The following is a 19,547-nucleotide window of genomic DNA, read 5'->3' as shown; positions in this document are numbered from 1 at the left end:
ACCACTACAACGTGCGTACCTACAACAACAACCACTTGTGAAACAACAACCACCACATGTGAGCCTACAACAACAACCACTTGTGAATCTACTACAACCACCACATGCGAGCCTTCAACAACAACAACCACAACATGTCAGCCTACAACAACAACCACTTGTGAATCTACTACAACCACCACATGCGAGCCTTCAACAACAACAACCACAACAGCTAGCACCACTACAACAACAACCACTTGCTCTACAAGCACAACAACGACGACAACAACCACCACAACAACAACAACCACATGTTCTACAAGCACAACAACGACAACAACCACCACAACAACAACAACCACTTGCTCTACAACCACATCCACGACCACAACAACAACAACCACCACTACAACAACAACCACATGCTCTACAACAACATCTACCACCACAACAACCACCACCACCACAACAACAACCACATGCTCTACAACAACATCTACCACCACAACAACGACAACAACCAACACAACAACAACCACATGCTCTACAACAACATCTACCACAACAACAACCACCACCACAACAACAACAACCACCACTACTACAACAACGACAACAACAACCACATGCTCTACAACCACAACTACAACAACCACCACTACTACAACAACGACAACAACAACCACCACTACTACAACAACGACAACAACAACCACTTGCTCTACAAGCACTACAACAACAACCACCACCACAACGACAACAACAACCACTTGCTCTACATCTACTACAACAACGACAACAACCACCACGACAACAACCACTACTACAACAACGACAACAACAACCACTTGCTCTACAACCACAACCACCACCACCCCTGCAACGACAACAACAACAACCACTTGCTCTACAACCACCACAACAACAACCACGTGCTCCACCCCTACAACAACCCCATGCACCTCGGCATCACCTACGACGCCTACAACAACCTCCTGCCCGCCACCGACAACCAAACCTTGTTCGGAGACAACGACAACAGTTTGCTCATCACCAGCAACAACCACATCAGCGACAACAGCTTCCTCTTGGTGGAGGTTGTTTTAGAATGACAATAGTTTGAGGTACCACCAAGACACGATGGAAACACAAATGTTATATTTAGAACCAATTTCATATTCTATTACAAAGTCTCTTTCTTTAAGCATCTGCTGCTATTCCTTTGTTTTCCCATCTTTCTTTTCACGATTAAATTTTCTTCTAAATTCTGGAGCATATTGAATTGATATTTGCAATTCTTAAAGCAAATGAGATCAATTTGAGTTAATTAATTAGTTAAAATTTGAACAGATCTAAATTCGAATTCAGGTTTTTATGCCCAATCACAATTTGCATGCCTAATGTGATCCAATTGGGAAACAATGTTTTGCATTCTAGAATTTTTTTGGCAAACAACATTTAATTAGGCAAACAACGTTAAGAAAAAAAAAAACAACAACGTCATAAATTTGCAGTCATAAATAATTAATTAATGGCTGCCAAAGTTGGGAATTCTTTGTGTAGGCGTTTATTGAAGGCCGTCGCAGTTTTACACCCACGTAGTCAAACCCCAGACAGACAATTTTCGGATGTGACTGTTTGGAAATTCCTACAAATTGTTTTCTTTTGATAAAGACAATTGCAAAAAAAATAATAATTTGCAAAAGTGAATGATTGAAGATACCTTTAGCTACCATTATTTGGTAGGAAATTTATCAGAGACACTTCCGAATCATGTCTACGACTAAATTTCTTGTCTCTTCACATTGTTCAAGGACTCGAACTATTTCCTCTTTTTGTATAAAATTGCAAAGTACAAAGCATACGTAATTTTATTGTAGAATATTATTAATCATATTATTATTATATGAACATTCATATATATTCATATGTATATATTGTGAGTCACATTCATCGAGGATCCGGAAAACATTTGCTAAGTGCCCATTCTATATTTAGTTTGGCGTAATTATTTTTTGAATTTTCCGCAAAACTAAATTTAGCAAAAGTTGCAAATTTCACTTTCTATATTATTGCTGTGGCGCTTCTCTCTGCGCTTCTCATTTCTAGATACTCCTCTTCTCAAGTTTTGTTATTGTTTTTTCTCCTATTTTTTGTTTCTGTCTCTGTCTTGGCGTCGCGTCGCTTAACTAGAGATCTTTATGTACATTTGATATGCATATGTGTGTGTGTACATACATGTATATGTGTGTGCATGTGTTTGTTTGTATTGTTGCCAATACATGCATAGTTTAAGCCGGTTTTTTCTTTGTCTGCAGCTTGATGCCGTTTTTAGCTATTTTGCCGGTTTTATTGTTTGTGTTGTTTGTTGTTGTTTCTGTTGCCGTTTATTAGTCATCATCAAACCCCTTTCCCTCCCTCCCTCCACCCCCCGCTCCAATCGCTAACCACCCAACCAACAAGGCGGCCATTTACAAAACTCCATTAAAGTCTCTCTGCCTGTTTCTTTCTTTGCCGCTCTCTCTCTCTGTCCCTCTCTCTTCTTTCGGTCTTTGTTTGGCACTTTTGAGAGTGAGCTTTTTTCGAATGTTTGATGTGTACGTGAGTGTGTGTGTGTATGTGTTGTTGTTGTTGCTCAGCTGAGCCACGCAGCTGTGCGAACTTAACTCCAAACAGCTGTTTTGTTGTTGTTGTCATTAATGCTGCCGGCGTTGGGTGACAACGCCCACATGGCATCCACAAGAGCACACACACTCACACCTACACACATGGTTAGCAAAAAAAAGAAGAAAGAAAAAAAGAAATGTGGAAGTTTAATCAGCATTTTGTGGGCGGAATGCAGTTTGACGAATTGTCGCCATAGCAGTCAGCTTTTGTGCAGTTACATTTGTGGTTTATTTATGACGTTTTTAATGCATTACCGTAACTAATTAATAAATTGCTAATTGAATTGAAACACTTTGCGGCCGCGCGGCGCCTTGACGCTCCATTAATTTCGCATTCATTTTCTTCACACGCCAAAATTTTGCAATTAATTTATTTACTTTGCCTAACGATTGTTGTTGTTGCTGCTTTTGTTGTGCCAAATTGATACAGACGTATGCATTTGTCACGCTCACACTCGGCAACAATACGCACACAAAAATAGAACAATATTCCCAGTCGAAATCAAATAAAATGCAAACAAATTTGTTAAACGTCAAGCGCCGCGGAAAATTAAAAAGTCGCAACAGCAAACAAAAAACACAACAGCAACCAAAAGTAAAAATAACATTTAAATTAAACGAAATTTACCAAGTGATCTTTTTTTCTAATTATACCAGATAATACTATCGGGTATATTAATTAGGCAAAAAAAACATAATTTAGGTACTTTAACATACATATTCTTTTATCTCTGATCCTAACTTTTCAAACTATCGATATTTGTAAATACTCATCGGCATGACACTGTCTTTTAAATTAAACGAAATTTACCAAGTGATCTTTTTTCTAATTATATCAGCCAATACTATCGGGTATATTAGTTAAGCAAAGGAAATAATTTATTTAACATACGGCTTCTTATATTTCTCCCATCTCTGCTCTAAACTTTTCAAACTATCGATATTTATAAATACTCATCGGCATGACACTATCTTTTAAATGAAACGAAATTTACCAAGTGATCTTCTATTATATCAGCCAATACTATCGGGTATATTAATTAGGCAAAAGAACATAATTTAGATACTTTAACATACATATTCATATTCTGCTATCTCTGCTTTAAACTTTTCAAACTATCGATGTTTTTACTATCGATATTTATAAATACTCATCGGCATGACACTATCTAGTCATCGCAACTATTTTCTGTCTACCCACAACGTTTCTTTCCCCATTTGTTTTGATCATTTATTTCATTTTTCATTGCCAAAAACGAACGCAGTCACCCATGGCCAACGCCAGGGGGCGCTGCAGTGGCGGCTTCCGCACAGTTCTCTGTGGGTGCAGCGTGTTTGGATTAAAGAAACTACAACAACAACAAAAACTAGAATCACAAAAACTGAAAAAGCTATAATAAATCAAATCAACAACTACACAAAAAATTGAGCATTGCAAATTTGATTACAAGTTTTTCCCGAGAACATTTGCAAATTGTATGACAAACTGAGGTCGACGCTCCGCTGAATTTGGATTTACCGAGAAGATCATTAAACGCAATTTTGTAGTAGTATTTTTATGAAAAACGAAATGATTTATTTTCATAGCCCATAGTTGCGCTTAATTGTGGCATCATTAAAGCAACACATTTCCACATTTTATGTTGATCATATGAAAAATACTATACTATACTAATAATATCGAGCTATGCTTCCTGACTGTACGTTTTTAATGCATTTTCATGGTTTTCCTTTATGTGGAAAACAGGTTTCTGTGTTTTTGTTTTTCATTTTGGGCTATTTTTAATTTGCGAGTCTAATAAATGATTAAACGAGAATTACGACTAACAAAATGTTTGTCATATTTATCAATTTCGGGAATTTAGTTTAGTTTCCATTTCCAGCTTTCACTGCTGCGACTCCTCAAAGAAGGTATCAGAGGGAGCGCTTATCAGTGTGATAACCGCAGCCCCATCGATTATGCGAGTCTTACGTGAATATATGCCAGTTGTGTACTTGAAATTTTGAAGGCTTTTGCAATGTGCACTTGATAACATAATATGGGTCTAAGAATACTGCAGCTGGTGTTTAGGGTTTGACTTAGAGATACTCTGTAAATGTGGGAATGATAAATAATGTAGGATTGATTAAATATATATAAAATTGTATTATTCAATTCCATCAATTTATGGAAAAATAACCAATTGATAGATAAATTAAATATAGCATTTTTTTAGAGAATTGGGTAGTCTATAAAGCTCTTAATTGTTTAAAAATCTCAACACTTCACGTATTCAATAATGTATTATTTTGTGAAGTTCATTGTTAGATACAATTCATTTCAAATTATAAACGTCTAATTTCGTCTTGAGTTCCATACTAAACCGATACTAAACACAGCATACAATCCACATTTGTGTTAGCTGACAGCAGGTGGTTGCTATAGAACTCGTTTTAATATACCCTTTGTTGCTGCAACGCAATTGAGAAGCCGAAGAACTTTGTCGTTGTCATTTTATCACTTGGCGCCAGGGCGCTTAAATTGCCGTGACGATATCGCGTGGGTTGTTGGTGTATGTGTGTGTGTGTGTGTGTGCGTGAGAGTGTGTGTCCATGCAAATACATTTGCACACTTGCGTTCCACATCAAGTGGAAGCTATTTGTCGCCTCTTGGTCTTGGGATCGCGTTTTGTTTTGCATTTGCTGTGACAATGTTTCGTGCTCTTGCCTGTTGTTATTGTTGTTATCTGTTAATTTGTTTAATTGATTGACAGCAACAACTATAATAACAGCAGCAAATTGGAAACAAGGCGACGGTCATGATGCCAAAAAAGTAAAAGAGAATTGCAAAAGTCAAAAGAAGGCGGCGACAGACACAGACACACGAACAACAAAAAAAAAAAAAACAGAAACAATTTTCAAAACATTTAAAAATAGTGCGCAAATTGCTATTTTTATATTATACAAAACAATAACAAATGTTGATAACTCTCTCGCACTCGCTCTCTGTCTCTTTTGCCGTTTTGCCGTGTGATCAACAGTTATGTCGCTCTCTCTCTCTTTGCGTTTCCCTCTCTTTCCGCCTTATCAGTTTGGCGCGTTCTTGTTGTCTTGCTCAGTTACAACGATTTACACACGTGAATGATTCGACAATTCTCTCGCTCTCTCTCTTTCTCGTTTACGATTTTCACTCTCTCTTCATCTTTGTGGCGTTTATCTCTGTTTTGCTTTTCGTCTAATTGCATTCTTTCAAGAGTTTTGTTTTGTTGTCTCGCTGTCGTTGTTATTGTTTTTTTGCTTCCACTTTGCTGCTATTGTTTTTCTATTGCTACCTCTTTTTTGTGTTGTGTTGAGTGTTGTTGTTATTGATCGAACTGTGCGCATTGAACATTATCGCCATGTTTGTATTTGTTGCCATTTTTCGTTGTGCTAAAAAAGGAGAAAAATAAAGCAAAACAAAACGGCCGAAAAGAGAGGAAAAAAATAGAAAACACATTTTTTATTGCGTTGCGGACTTGACTTTTTTCGCTTTGCCTTGTTGTTTTTATTGCCCAACTAAAAAGAAATCGCTGCAGACCTGAAATATTAAAAAAATAGTATATAATAATAGTAGCATTTTATAGTCTGACATATAATTTATAGACTATTCATATTTGTATAATTCGTTGGGGATGACTTAAATTTCAAACTCAAAATAAGTATTTTTGGTGTTGGTCTTGGCTGCGAAGTTTTAGAGCGACAGATCAGTCTTTGTGGTTACATTTAATTTTGTACCATTTCCCTTCAAATAGAACAGTTTGAGAATTGCTGTACAAATTACCCAATCAGTACATTGCAAAAATTTACCTTTAACGTGTTTCAGTCTCCGCTAAGCAAATGAAATTGCCAGAACTAGGGAATTTCCCAACACGAAATGTCCCACCAGAAATATCCCACGGTTTGAGAGGCACAGTTTGCGTTAGGGAATTTAGTCTATACATAAACCGCGTGCGCAAGCAGTGCACTGCTATAGCAAAGCAGTGCTACGTAGTTCATTGATTTGTCAAAGCAGTACAAAGCAGTACAAAGCAGTTAATGTGTCAAACGTTACTTTTCAAATTACACTTAAGCAGTGCATATGAAAACTTTTAAACTAATAAACAATTTTTTCTTATTCTCATTACAGGTAAGCGAACAATGACTATTTAAAGCACAATTATATTAAGCATCAGAGTGAGTAGTAAATGTACCTACCTACCCCTATCCGCAAAAACAATTGAAACTCTTTCAAAAATGAAAATCCTTCTCACATTTCGCATTTCAAACCGAAATTCATGCACAACTTGTCTTGTAAATACAACAACTAACCAAAGCATTAAACATTTGTCCAAGTTACACCATAATTAATTAAATTTGTCTCTGTTCGTTAAATCGTTGTTGCTATCTTTGTGTCTCTTTTTTCTCGCATTCTTTCTCTCTCTCTCTCTATCTTTGACTTCAATTTTGAGCTAATTGTGTTGTCAACTTAAAAGATTATATTACGAAATAATTAAGTGTTATATAACATGTTATATATCTCGATAATGTTTTTCTAGTCGCTTTTCTTTTGCCTCTTTTGGAATACCCTCGGTTAGAGTATTTAACGTAGCTCAATTTTCGAGTAAAAGCAGCAGCCATCGATGAAAATGTTGCGATAAAATGCGCCTTGCGTTTTGTATTGAATTTTATTTCATTTTTCATGGTTAATCTCAGATGAAACTAAAGAGCTCCAAGCAGGGATAGGGGAAGGAGGGGGGAGGGGAGAGGCGGCCCCCATGTTGACTGCATTTTGCTTTTCACAATCGGATTTTTCTCTCTTTTCATTTTCTACGTTTTTTTCACAACTCGTCGACAAAAGCAGCCTCAGTTCCATTCACCTAATTTCTTTTCACAACACTTTTATTTCCTTGTTTGTTGTTGTTGTTTATGTTCAGTGTGTCGCCGTAGCAACAACAACAACAACAACAAATGCTGAGCATAATTTTGCATTGTTTTGCTGATAGATAGAAGGGGAAAAACATGTGCGAAACTCGCATGTAATTTGTGCATTTAACTTGCAACAACAACAACGTCAACAAGTAGCAAAGACAATGCCACAACAACAACAACATAAACAACAACAACGACAGCAACAAACAATTACACATTTGGGCATTGCACGACAATTGTTAACATATTTTGTTTTTCGTGCATTATGCAACAGAAATAATCACAACAAAAGCGGCTTCGTTTGTCGGCATTGTTTAGTTGTTGTTGTTTTGGTTGTTGTTTGCTTAAATATGCCACATGCATATTAAATTAGTTACTTTAATTAGAGCTCCAACTTGGCACTCTGATTCTCTTCAGTCCCTTGAAATTTTAATAAACTCTGCAGCTGACAAAATAAAGTTGTAAATTCAAGCCAAGGAGAAGTTGCTGAAGTTAACCAAGCTTGTTGAGCACTTAAAATAATATCCTTGCACAATTTCAAATATTCTTGTAGCAAATTAAATAGAGAGGACTTTATTGTGTAGTTGTACAGGGTATCAAACAATTTGAAATGTTATGCAGAAGCAGTCATGATTTTCCTATTTTATAAAACCAAAGTTTAAAGTAAGAGTTGTTTACTGATTTGTATTTTTAAAATCATTGTTAACTCTTTACATAATTTATAAATTTCTTTTTTAAAATATCGAAAATTAAAGTTTTTAAAGAAGATTTTTAACTGATTCATATTTCTGATATCAGTTTTAGCTCTTTATAGAAGTATTTCTTATAAATTTGTAAATTTCTATTTTCAAAATTAAAAGTTATTTGCTCCTTTCTAATTTTTTATAATCTTATGTTCTCATTTCTATAATTATTATTAAATGTGCATATTGATTGCTAAAATTTGACTTTAACGCCAATCCAAGCTACAATAAATAGTTTTAAATAGTATAGTAAAGTGTCTGAAATACACTTCGCTTTTTCCATATACTCAAATTTTAGGTTATGTTTATTTAGACTATCCATTTTGCATTTTAGCTAGATTAAAAGAGCTCTGACTGCCGATATGACAGCGATCTGTTTATCGATAATTATTACTATCGGTAACAATAGTCATTTTTGTTAAAGTATTGACCTAAGTATTATTTCTTTATAGTATACAACTTAACTCTAAGTTCAACTTAACTTTTTATCGATGTGCTTGCACCGATAGTAACAATTATCGATAAAGACATCGCTTTCATATTGTGACAGTCAGAGCTGCCTTAATAATCTTATTTTATCGATGTGTTGTCATCGATAGTAACAGTTATCGATAATCATATCGCTGTCAGTCGGAGCTGTCTTTATCATCATCTTTTATCGATGTGTTGGCACCGATAGTAACAGTTATCGATAAACTTAGCGCTGTCAGTCAGAGCTGTCTTAATCATGTCATGATATTAACAGTTATCGATAACCATATCGCTGTTATATCGGCAGTCAGAGCTGTCTTAATCATCATTTTCTATCGATGTGTGGGTAGTAACAGTTATCGATAAACATATCGCTGTCAGTCAGAGCTGTCTTAATCATGTCTTAGCTAATATGCCCCACAATCATATTGGATAATTAAGAGAAAAGCGCGCCAAATGAAAAGTTTGGTTGTTGTTATTGTAGCTGCTGCTGTTGCAAGTTGTTGTCGTCGTCGACGTTGTTGTTGTTGTGGTTGTTGTAATTGTTGCAGTTATATCCCGGATGTGTGCGGCGTTGACTGAGTGCTGCTAACTGCAATGCTGCTTTGCCAGCTTGCAACTGCCACTGTTGATGTTGTTGCTGCTGTTGTTGTTGTTGCAGCTGCTGACTGAAAATGGGGGAAAAGTTTTGGCTGCTGTCGTTGTCATCGTTGTTGCTATTGTTGTTGTTGTTGCTGTCACAAGATCTTTCAGCCTGGTTGCATTTTATTTATCGTTTTGCGCGTTGTGTTTAGATTTGAGTTTTGTGGCCAAATTGTGTGCGCCACAAAAAGAGACACAACAAAAAAGACAAGAGGAAAACCCTGGAGAGTGTGTGGCTAGAAAAAACCGTTGATGGCAAAATATGGAAGATGCAAGATGGAAAATGAAGATGTTTTTATTAGGTTCGTCAACGTGGGACTTCAAAAGGCGCCTGGCGGAAGCGAAATTGCTGCTGAATTAATTGGCTGCACTTTTCCATTTTGTCTCTCGATGTTTCTCTCGCTCTAGCTTATCTTATGTTGCATGCCACAAAGTCATTTGACAATTTTCATTTCACTTTTGACTTTTGCCTCGTGTTTTGTTTTCGGCTGCCTTTTTATTTCGATCGCATAAATTGCATTTTCATGTTGGCGTTGCCCATTTGCAACAATCATCATCAACATCATCATCGTTGTCGTTGACGTTGCTGTCGTCATCATCCATGCCACATTTATCAGTGGCAGCTTCTTCTATTTTGTTGTTTGCCACGATTTATGCCGAGAACTGGAGCGCATCGGCACATTGCCACAAATGTTGCATAATGCATTTTGATGTCGCGCTTTACGCTGCACTTTCGATTAGTTTCTTGAATTTATGAAATGCGATGGCGTAAGGTATGATAAAGATGATGTATTAGTCATAGCTCCATAGCTAATTAATCGTTAACTAAGACAAGTGTTAGCTAATCAGGCTGTTGAAGCTTTACTAGAATAATCGATAGTATTTCTGATCACTGCTAAGATGAATGGATATATAATTAATCGATAACTTCGATACGTTTTAGCTAAACGTCTTTTTAAAGCCTTACAGAATTGATAGCACAAACTGATGGAGATGATAGATATATATATCGATTTGTTTAAATGCTCTTTAATACTATCGAAAAAGAATGAATTATCGATAATTAATGCCTACCCAAATGATACATTGCATTTTTGATGATTGCACAAATCCACAGAGATGTTAAATAAGCTCATCAAACGATAGTTGCCAGAAATGTTTCTTAATACTATCGATATGAATGAAATATCGATAATTAATACATATCCAAAAGGATCGAAAGTACTTTTGATGATTGCAAAAACTTATGGAGATGTTATAAACGCTCAATAATCGATACTTGCTAGAAATGTTCTCAAAATATTATCGATATGCATGAGATATCGATAATTAAGTCAGTTCACTTTTTGCTGCAGAGTTCGGTTTTGTTATTTGTTTGATTTCATTTCATTTGCCTGCCCGAGACGCGTTCCACACACTTCAGATCAGATCACAGCCACGCCCACAAACAACTCGCTGACGTTGCTGGTCGTGTGTTGCAGAAGCATCAATCACAACTCGCCACCAACCTTACCTTTCTCCCCCTCACAAAACTCCCCCTCCTCTCCTGCTCCCAATCCCAACAAAAATTGGCAAAATTGACACTGAAAACGAAAACTGAAATTAATTATGATTTGATTTCGAATTGCGAATTTGGACTCTGAGAAATATACAACAAATATCTTCTGCTTTTTCCCCCTTTCTCTCTTCTTTCTCTCTCTCTCTATATATATATTTTTGATTTTGCGACATCTTTTGCGCGCTTTACAACACTGTAACTGTAAACGTATTGCCCAACCACCATAAAATACAAACAAACACACAAAAACAGCTTCGTCCGTGCCACGTTCAACAGCAACCAGAGCAACAGCAGCAGCAACCGCAAACGCGCCTTTAGCAATCCGCACATCGCCTCCCACATGCCTCTGCTTGCCCCCGACGGTCGACGCCTGCAACCTCATCTCTATTACTACGATAAGAGTCACTCGGGTCGCAGTTCCTTCTGCGTGGATGAATCCCTTTGGCCTGCAGCTGCAGCCAGCAGCAGCAGCGCTGGCAATCTGTACGCTGCTGCAGCTCCGTCACTCTCCGCTGGCGAGGAAGATCCCGAGGAGGCCATCGATCAGTTCTCCCCAACGCTCTACAATCGATTGACGGGCAGCGGGAGCAGCAGTCGAGCCATTCCCATACCGAGCAGCAGCAGCAGCGCTGGCAACAGTCCGCAGCATCATCATCACTTTCATCACCTGCATCCTCATCCGATGCAACATCATCACCATCATCATCATCACCACTTGCCACAGCAGCAGCAACTGCCACAGCAACAGCTGCAGCAACGTTCACTCAGCACTGGCTCTGCAGCTCCAGCGGCAACAGCTGCTGCTGCTGCGGCGGCTGCAGCTGCGGCAGCTGCCGTTGGTTACATGGCATTCAGTGCAAGTCCCACGGCGGGATTTGTGCACGCCTATTCACCGTTCTATGGCAGCACGCCGGACACTTTGTGCTCTCCGGAGAATGGCGGACGCATCTCGTTCAGCTACGATCCCGAGTATGGACAGAGCATTCATCGCCTGCAAGTGCCTCAGGATGTGGCACACAACAACAGCAGCAACCAGAGACGCACTAGATCGCCGCTGGATGGCGCCACTGTGATGGCCGTCAACAGGTCGGTGGTGGTTGAGTCTCCCGATTTCCAGTTTGGTTTAACGGTTTCCGCATCTAATTCCAACTTCAACTTCTTCTTACTTCTTACTTCTATGTGATTTGTGTGTTAACCTCGCATCGTTTGAACTCTCTTTGTCTCTGTCTCTCTCTCTATGTTTTCTTTACTTAAATGTTGCAAGCCACTTGTTGACGTTGCACGTTGTACACGCAACACCAATAACACACACATTTGACATCAAATTGGTTGCGTTTAGTTATGATATATCTTCAAAATGTATCTATGTGTATATATTTTCTATATTAAGCTCAGATTTCATCTTCAGATTCGGCATGTTTCATTCCATCTCATTTATTGGTGTGGCATGTGGCATTTAATTGGTGTTGATTCTAGTTGCATTTTTACATAGAATGGTTTAAAATTCAAAAATATAAGAATTTATTAAACATGGTTGAAGTTGCATTTACATATAAAATGGTTTAAAGTTCAACTAAAACTTGAAGCTTCATTTTGCAGATTTACAAAATATAACTATTTATTAAGAACAAGAAACCATTTCATCAATTTTGGTTGAAGTTTCATTTATATAAAGAATGGATTAAAGTTCAACTTAAACTTGAATTCATTTTGAAACTATTTAATTCACTTTGGTTTACGTTTCATTTAAAGAATGGTTTAAAGTTCAACTGAAACTTGAATTAATTTTGCAGATTAAAAAAAACTATTTGATACACTCTGCAAAGCAAGCATTTAATCCAGTTTAATATATTGAAATGCATTCATCATTAATTTCAAATTAAATACATCTTCATAAGAAAAAGATTATATCAAGCATCGCATAAATTCCAACAGATTATAAAACTTTTCTCATCTCAAGATATTTTTTATTGTCATTTCATGTTAATATATCAAAAGGTGAATGTTAGAGGTGTGGGTATTTCAAATATGAACAAATGCTTGACATTTAAAGCAAACTAGAGATATTTATAGTTTTGTTTGTCTAATGCGAAGTGAATTTCTTTTTTCATTGACAGCATCTCTTTGTTTATCTTTATAATAATGGATATTAATTGCTCGAAAAATGAAATATTTCATCTTCCCCTTTTGCAAGTGCAAGTTTGCTGAACTTTTGCTGCACTCAGTTTTTGGAATTTTTCATTGCAATAGAGATTTGCGCAAAAATTGCTTTCTTATGCTGTCATCGCACTCTGAAAGAACTACAAATTTCCGGTCTTATCCGAAACTGATGGTGTGCCATTCGTCATGTGATTCACGCTCGAAACTTGCGCAGCGAATCCTTTGCAAACGCAAAACGCAATTTATTTGCACGAAAGGAAGCCCTTTAATTATAAAAGAAAAAACGAAGAAGAAGCTTCTTTCCCTCCCTCTTGGGATTTGCCCCGAAACTATTCAATCAGAATTTGCGCATTTAAACTCTTGTCATGTCCAATGGCAAAAAACACAACTTGGGCTGCTGCTGCGGGTTTTGGGCTTAAGGTTTCCTTTTGCGCAAAAGAGTTGGACTGGAGTTTGGTATAAATGAATTTGTTTCGACCTGCTGAATGACCAAAATGATGTCATGTCTAACTTGGGATTTTGTTGTAATGCTTCTTTGGCGCGTTCGCGTTTCGCATTTCTTTTTTTATACCCGCTAGACATAGGGTAGAAGGGTATTATAACTTTGTGTCTCTATTAAATTTAACAGACAGAAGAAAACATCTCCGACCCCTTAAAGTATATATATTCTTAATCAGCTAAGGCGATATAGCCATGTCCGTCTCTCCATCTGTATGAATACCTAGATCTCCCGACTATAATAACTATAGTCTTTAAGATTCCTGAAAATCTTAAAAAAGATAAAAATTGTTGAAGTTATTTAAGAAATACTTTTGTATGACAATGAACGCTTACTATCCGGTTTTTAAAAATTTGGCTAACAATCTGGTATATTTTGATATCCATGGTATATTTTTAATACCATATTAATATACAGATGTAGCTTTCAGTATATTTTTGGTATATTTGTAGAAGGTAGCGAGTATCTTACAATCGAGCATACTTGATATATATTTTGACCTCCATGGTATATTTTGAATACTATATTAATATACTAAAAGTAGCCTTCAGTATATTTTTGGTATATTTGTAGAAGTTATCGGGTATCTCACAGTCAAGCACACTTGATATATATTTTGACCTCCATGGTATATTTCGAATACTATATCGATATACGAAATTAAGATTTCGGTATATTTTTGGTATTTTCGTAAAAGGTAGTAGGTATCTTACAGTCGAGCACACTTCATATATATTTTGACCTCCATGGTATATTTTGAATACTATATCAATATACCAAAAGTACCCTTCAGTAGATTTTTGGTATATTTGTAGAAGGTAGCGGGTATCTCACAGTCGAGCACACTTGACTGCACATTTCTTACTTGTTTTTTTCGACACAACTCCGTGTGGATGGTGATGATGATATCGTAGCTGCTGCTGCTGATGATTCGTAATAAAAAAGCAATTTCATATATATGAACTGCGACGCAGTTTGTCGCCTGGCCCAAGTCGCATGCCCCATGCCACAACATGTCGCATGGACAGCTGGAACTGCGCAATATTTGTTTGGCAATGTGTCCCTTAGGTCTAGTTGGCCAGAGAGCTTAGAGAACGCGCTTAGAGAACCTTCCCCAAAAAAAAAGGAACAACGCGCTTTTGATAAAGACCACATAATGAGACCTCGAACTCAAACACTTGACAAAGCTCCCCTTTTCACCTAATTTTTATTGGCAATTTAGTTTGGGGAATGCGCAGCAAATGAAAAAAATGCGACGCAATTGCATGCCACAAGGCATTTTAATGTGTTTTATGTGGCGGAAAAGTGAAAAAACGGGCAAATAAATTGAATTTAGGCAGACAAAAGACAAACTAAGGAAATACAAGATTTAATTTGTAGCTGGGCAAAGTTTAAGTTTTTAGTTGTGGTTGATTTCAATGAGTATTCTTAAAGTATAGTTGATTGTTTGCATTTAAAAACAGGATTAACCAAATCAAGTCTGACTGCATCATAAAGTGCGTGTTCAGGTTATGAGTAACAAGTTCGCTTATTATGAATCATTACGACATCTAGATGAGATCAGTATTCCATCTGAAGCTCATTCTCTCAGACGTCATAACTAAACACGAGAACTTTCCTTAAGCTTACGTAATTTATTTGAAGAATCTTTCGTGCAGAAAATTATCTTTAAATGCACAAAATGTTTGCTTGCTCTCGCCATATTTATCAAGCCCTTGAAATGCATTAATCAACCATAAGAGTACAGTCGCAGTCCGAAAAGACAAAAGAACTTTGTTAATCGCTTCGCTTGTGGCTTATCGAGGCAAAGAAGAAAGGCGAATGCACTCCTCGAGGCAGAGTCAAAGTCAAAGTCACTTGAGAAATGCAGCAAAAATTGTATGGCAAAGACGATAAAAGACTGACTCTGTGAAAAACTCACTCGATGCAGTCGTCACTCAAGTTCAAGGTTAAAAAACCCCAAATTGCATTTTTCGAAAGACCAAAAAAAGTGTTTTTTTCCTTTTTTTTGAGAGTTTTAATTATGCAGCGCAACGAATGCTTCTTGACTTGAAACTTGTGTAGCGAGTTATTGAAACACATAGAGAGAAGGCGAAAGGAGAGTGAAAGGTGCAGAGCAGAGAAGAAGAGAAGGTCTCAATGCAGCATATAAGCACACATACTCAGAAAATGTTTGGGTGCCTCTTGAGAGAGGGTCCCCATGACCATAAATATAAGTGAGCTGCGATTCATTGTCGACATTTGGCGTTTGGCTGCGGACGCTTGGCTGCTTCGATGATGTCAGCTTTTATTTTTGGCCAACGCAAAACCTCACAAACAAAACAAAAAGAAAACAAAACACAACAAGCCGCAAGCCTTAAAACATGCCAAAAATAATATTCAATGAGAGCAACACAACACAACACAAGACAACAAAGTAAAAAGGCAGCCAGAGAAAAACCTCAAGTATAACAAACAACAATTACGAGTATCTTCCCTCAGACATGAGACTCAAGACACGCTCTCTGCTCTGCTCTGCTTTGCCAGTAATCCATGCGTATGTGTTTGTGTGCTGAGCACCTTTGGAGCCCCCATAACTCTGTTGTCCATGGGTCTTGAACTTGTTTTGGCCAACGTCGTAAAGTTCTTGCCAAAAAAGCACAAGAAGATGGCCAAAAACAGAGCCAGCAAACTTTGTTGTGGCAGATTGAAGCACAAATTACTCTAAAGCATCAAAGGAAGTTAACTGTCAGTTAAACTGCATGTTAATTATATAACAGAGCTTTCACTGAGAGCTTTCGATCATTCTAACTTGCACTCTCGAGAGCGTAATTTGCAATCCTTGCATTTGCTTTTTACATGGTTTTCATGTTGCTGCCTGTTTAGTAAATAACAGTGATTTCTCTAAGAGCTTTCCCTCTCTGTTTCTTACTCTCTCGAGAGCGTAACTTTTAAACCTTGTCTTTATTTAGCTGTCAGTTAAATAAATAACAGCTTTCGCTCTTTCTCTTTTGCTCTCTCGAGAGCGCAATTTGCAATCCTTGCATTTGCTTTCTCGCTTTTGAAATGCGGAACTAATCGCTTGACAAAGTGATAAATAAAACTGTGGTTAAATGTGCACCTTCATATTGATTTAGCTCGTCACGGTAATTACTGCAAACGCTGTAACAAAGGCTTTAAGCCCAACGCAAGAGTACTCAAAAAAAAGCAACCCACAAAAAAGGAAAAAAAAACAGCTACAAAACCACAAAATTTGTTTACCTTGGCCACGCAATTTATCTGCGTCTGCGTCTGAGTTTTTTGCGTTTGGAGTCTTCGGTGTTTGGTCTGCGATTTCGACTCCGTCGTCTGAAGCTGAAGCTGTGGTCTCTTTGGGGTCTTTGCAACACGCTTACTTATTATCTTGAGGTTATTTTTGGACCGCCGAGAGCAGCTTTCCATTGTTTACCCGAAACTCTTATAGGCCGGCAAAACAACTTGAAAAATCTGCTACACTTTTTTGCCTTCATATTTTTCGGTTTTCGTGGTTTTTTTCCTTTTGACATTTTTGTTTATTGTTTTTGCTCTCTTTCTCTTGGACGGGGGATTTTATTTTTTAATTTGTTGGCCGCCCACTTGCGCCCGGTAACAAAATTTTTTTATACGGCTGCCGCAGCTGTTCTTTGGCATCCATGAGCCTAGTCATCATTCTTGAGACTTTCATGCTGTCGTGACAAATGAAATTGCCTATCGATAACTCACTTAACATTCTGGCATTCACATTTTTATGTTGTTCCCATTCCCCTCCGCACTTTACACAAATTTAAAATGTCTTGTGAATTGGTTGGACTTGGAAATAAATTTGTAGCTTGCACAACAAAATTTGTATATATGTTTAATGTACATAAAATATTTTATATATGTTTCTCACCAATATGATTTAATTTCTTTGCAGGTATGTACGATTTTTATACGGGGGAAGTTACAAATATTCCAATTGGGATTTGGTGAGTTTTTAGTGAATTTAAATTGTTAATTTACAGAGAGTTGAATATTTAAAATTATTGTAGTAGTAAAACCTATAATTAGCTTTGCAAATTCAAGCTCAATTCGAGCAACAATTTAATTGAAACTTTGCATAAACTATGCATATAAAAGTTACTTTTGGCCTTTAATTAACCAACTTTGTTAATAGCCAATTGCAATTGCCTTGAAACTTTTCATACAATTTGTCTATCAAAATGTAATATAAACTGACAACACACAAAAATTGCAAAACATTTGAAGCTGCTTTGTCATTTTGGCCAGCTGAAAATGTCAAAAAAAATGTGTTTGATTTGAATTTGATTTCCTCGCGTAAAGCCAGAAACTGTATGATAATCATATGAACATCAATCAAAGTCAAACGCTAAGATTTCACAAGTCTCTCATGACGCAGTCAAATGTGAGCTTGCAAATCAACTTTTATATTTGTACGCGATTATAATTAAGAGTTGCCACTTTTAGCTATCCATAATATAGCTGAATAGAAATTAAAACACACCCACAGACGGACAGACAGACAGAGAGACAGTTCATGAACTGTAATAACAATGACAAGCAAAGTAAAAGGAAACTAGGAAGAGAGTAGTGGGAGTGGAAAGCACATAAGAACTAACTGTCATTGGCACAAATCGATGTGATTACATTAGCGCTAAGCGGAAGAATAGACAATAACGACGACAAAGTCGACCAGCATAACAATAAAACAACGCTGGCAATAACAACAACTTAGACTGAGACTGCGACAACGACGCCGTTGTGTCTGGAACGTTGGGGAATTGTTAATTTTGCACACTAACGCGATTTACAGATACAAATACAGATACATATGTGTTTGGTACTTTTTGCATTTACAATGCACCGCAAATTACGTTCAAATGGCCGCCACTTAAGCTGCCAATAAGTGGACCTACAATTGACAGGAAGGGGAGGGGGTGATAGAAGGGAAGGGTATCAATTTTCACTAACTAACGACACGTGTGTCCAATTTTTGACTTACTGTGAAATCATTTTATTGCATTGCAGCGAGTGTTGGCTCAAAAGTTGCAGCTAAAAGCTCGCTCTCTTTAATAAAAGCTCTCTCTGGTGAGCGAGTTTCAAACAAAGCTCTCTCTACTGAGCGAGTTTGAAAGCAAAGCTGCTCTCTCTGCTGAACTTACGTAATTCCTCTTTGTTGCACTTTCTTAAACGTTGCACTCAATTAAATTTGAAATTCAATTAAAGTAGTTATAACTTCCAGAGCCTCCCTCGTTGCAGTTTGTCATTTATGGGCGTGTCCGGTTGCGCTTTTATGGCATATCCTCGCCTCCAAATTGAGGCGCAACAACATTTCGTAATTGTCGTAACATTTATTATTATTCATATTTATACGACAATTTATTGCATCAGACATAAAAGCCATAATATTTTTCTAAATGCAATTAACACAAGCTCCTCCCCCTCCACGATGTGATTCCATTTTACAATTATATTCGCTGAACTTTGTCATTGTGACATTGAGTTGAAAAATGCGAATGCGAAATGCAGTTTCTAATGGCAGCTGTAAAATTAATGGAATTAATTGTAGGTCTAAAGGTCGCCACTGGGCATTTAATTGGCTAGTTTAAAATACTCGATAGCAATGCAAAGTTAACTAACTGGAAAATAAACTAAGTGTTAAGGAAGGCAGCTGAAGTTGAAGGTGGTTTGAATCGTAATATATTTTAAAGTATTCCCTTGAGATATGAAATTAATTTAATAAATTTCCAACTCTCATTTCTAACTTGTTACTTGTTCTCTCGAGAGCGTAATTTTCATGCTTAACTGTCAGTAAAAACTGCATGCTAAATAAGTAAAAGAGCTTTCTCAAAAAGATTTCAATCTTTATCTTTTGCTCTCTCGAGAGCGTAATTTGCGTTTCT

The 19,547-nt window shown here is 37.1% G+C and overlaps 1 protein-coding gene across 2 annotated transcripts in view; it reads left to right on the top strand.

The window, feature by feature from the left end:
• LOC132795445 (protein bunched, class 2/F/G isoform) overlaps positions 1 to 19,547 on the top strand; it is a 133,379-nt gene that overhangs the window by 31,557 nt on the left and 82,275 nt on the right. The window contains exon 3 of one of the 2 annotated variants that reach the window (XM_060806152.1): positions 11,241 to 12,074. The exons of the other annotated variant lie outside the window; for it this stretch is intronic. Coding sequence (XP_060662135.1) covers positions 11,241 to 12,074 — 834 coding nt within the window. The remainder of the gene's footprint in view (positions 1 to 11,240; positions 12,075 to 19,547) is intronic. 2 annotated transcript variants of the gene reach the window in all.

Source organism: Drosophila nasuta, chromosome 2L (genome assembly GCF_023558535.2).
Source record: "Drosophila nasuta strain 15112-1781.00 chromosome 2L, ASM2355853v1, whole genome shotgun sequence".
In the NCBI taxonomy this organism is placed as follows: domain Eukaryota; kingdom Metazoa; phylum Arthropoda; class Insecta; order Diptera; family Drosophilidae; genus Drosophila; species Drosophila nasuta.
This window is presented reverse-complemented; position numbering and strand designations above follow the sequence as displayed.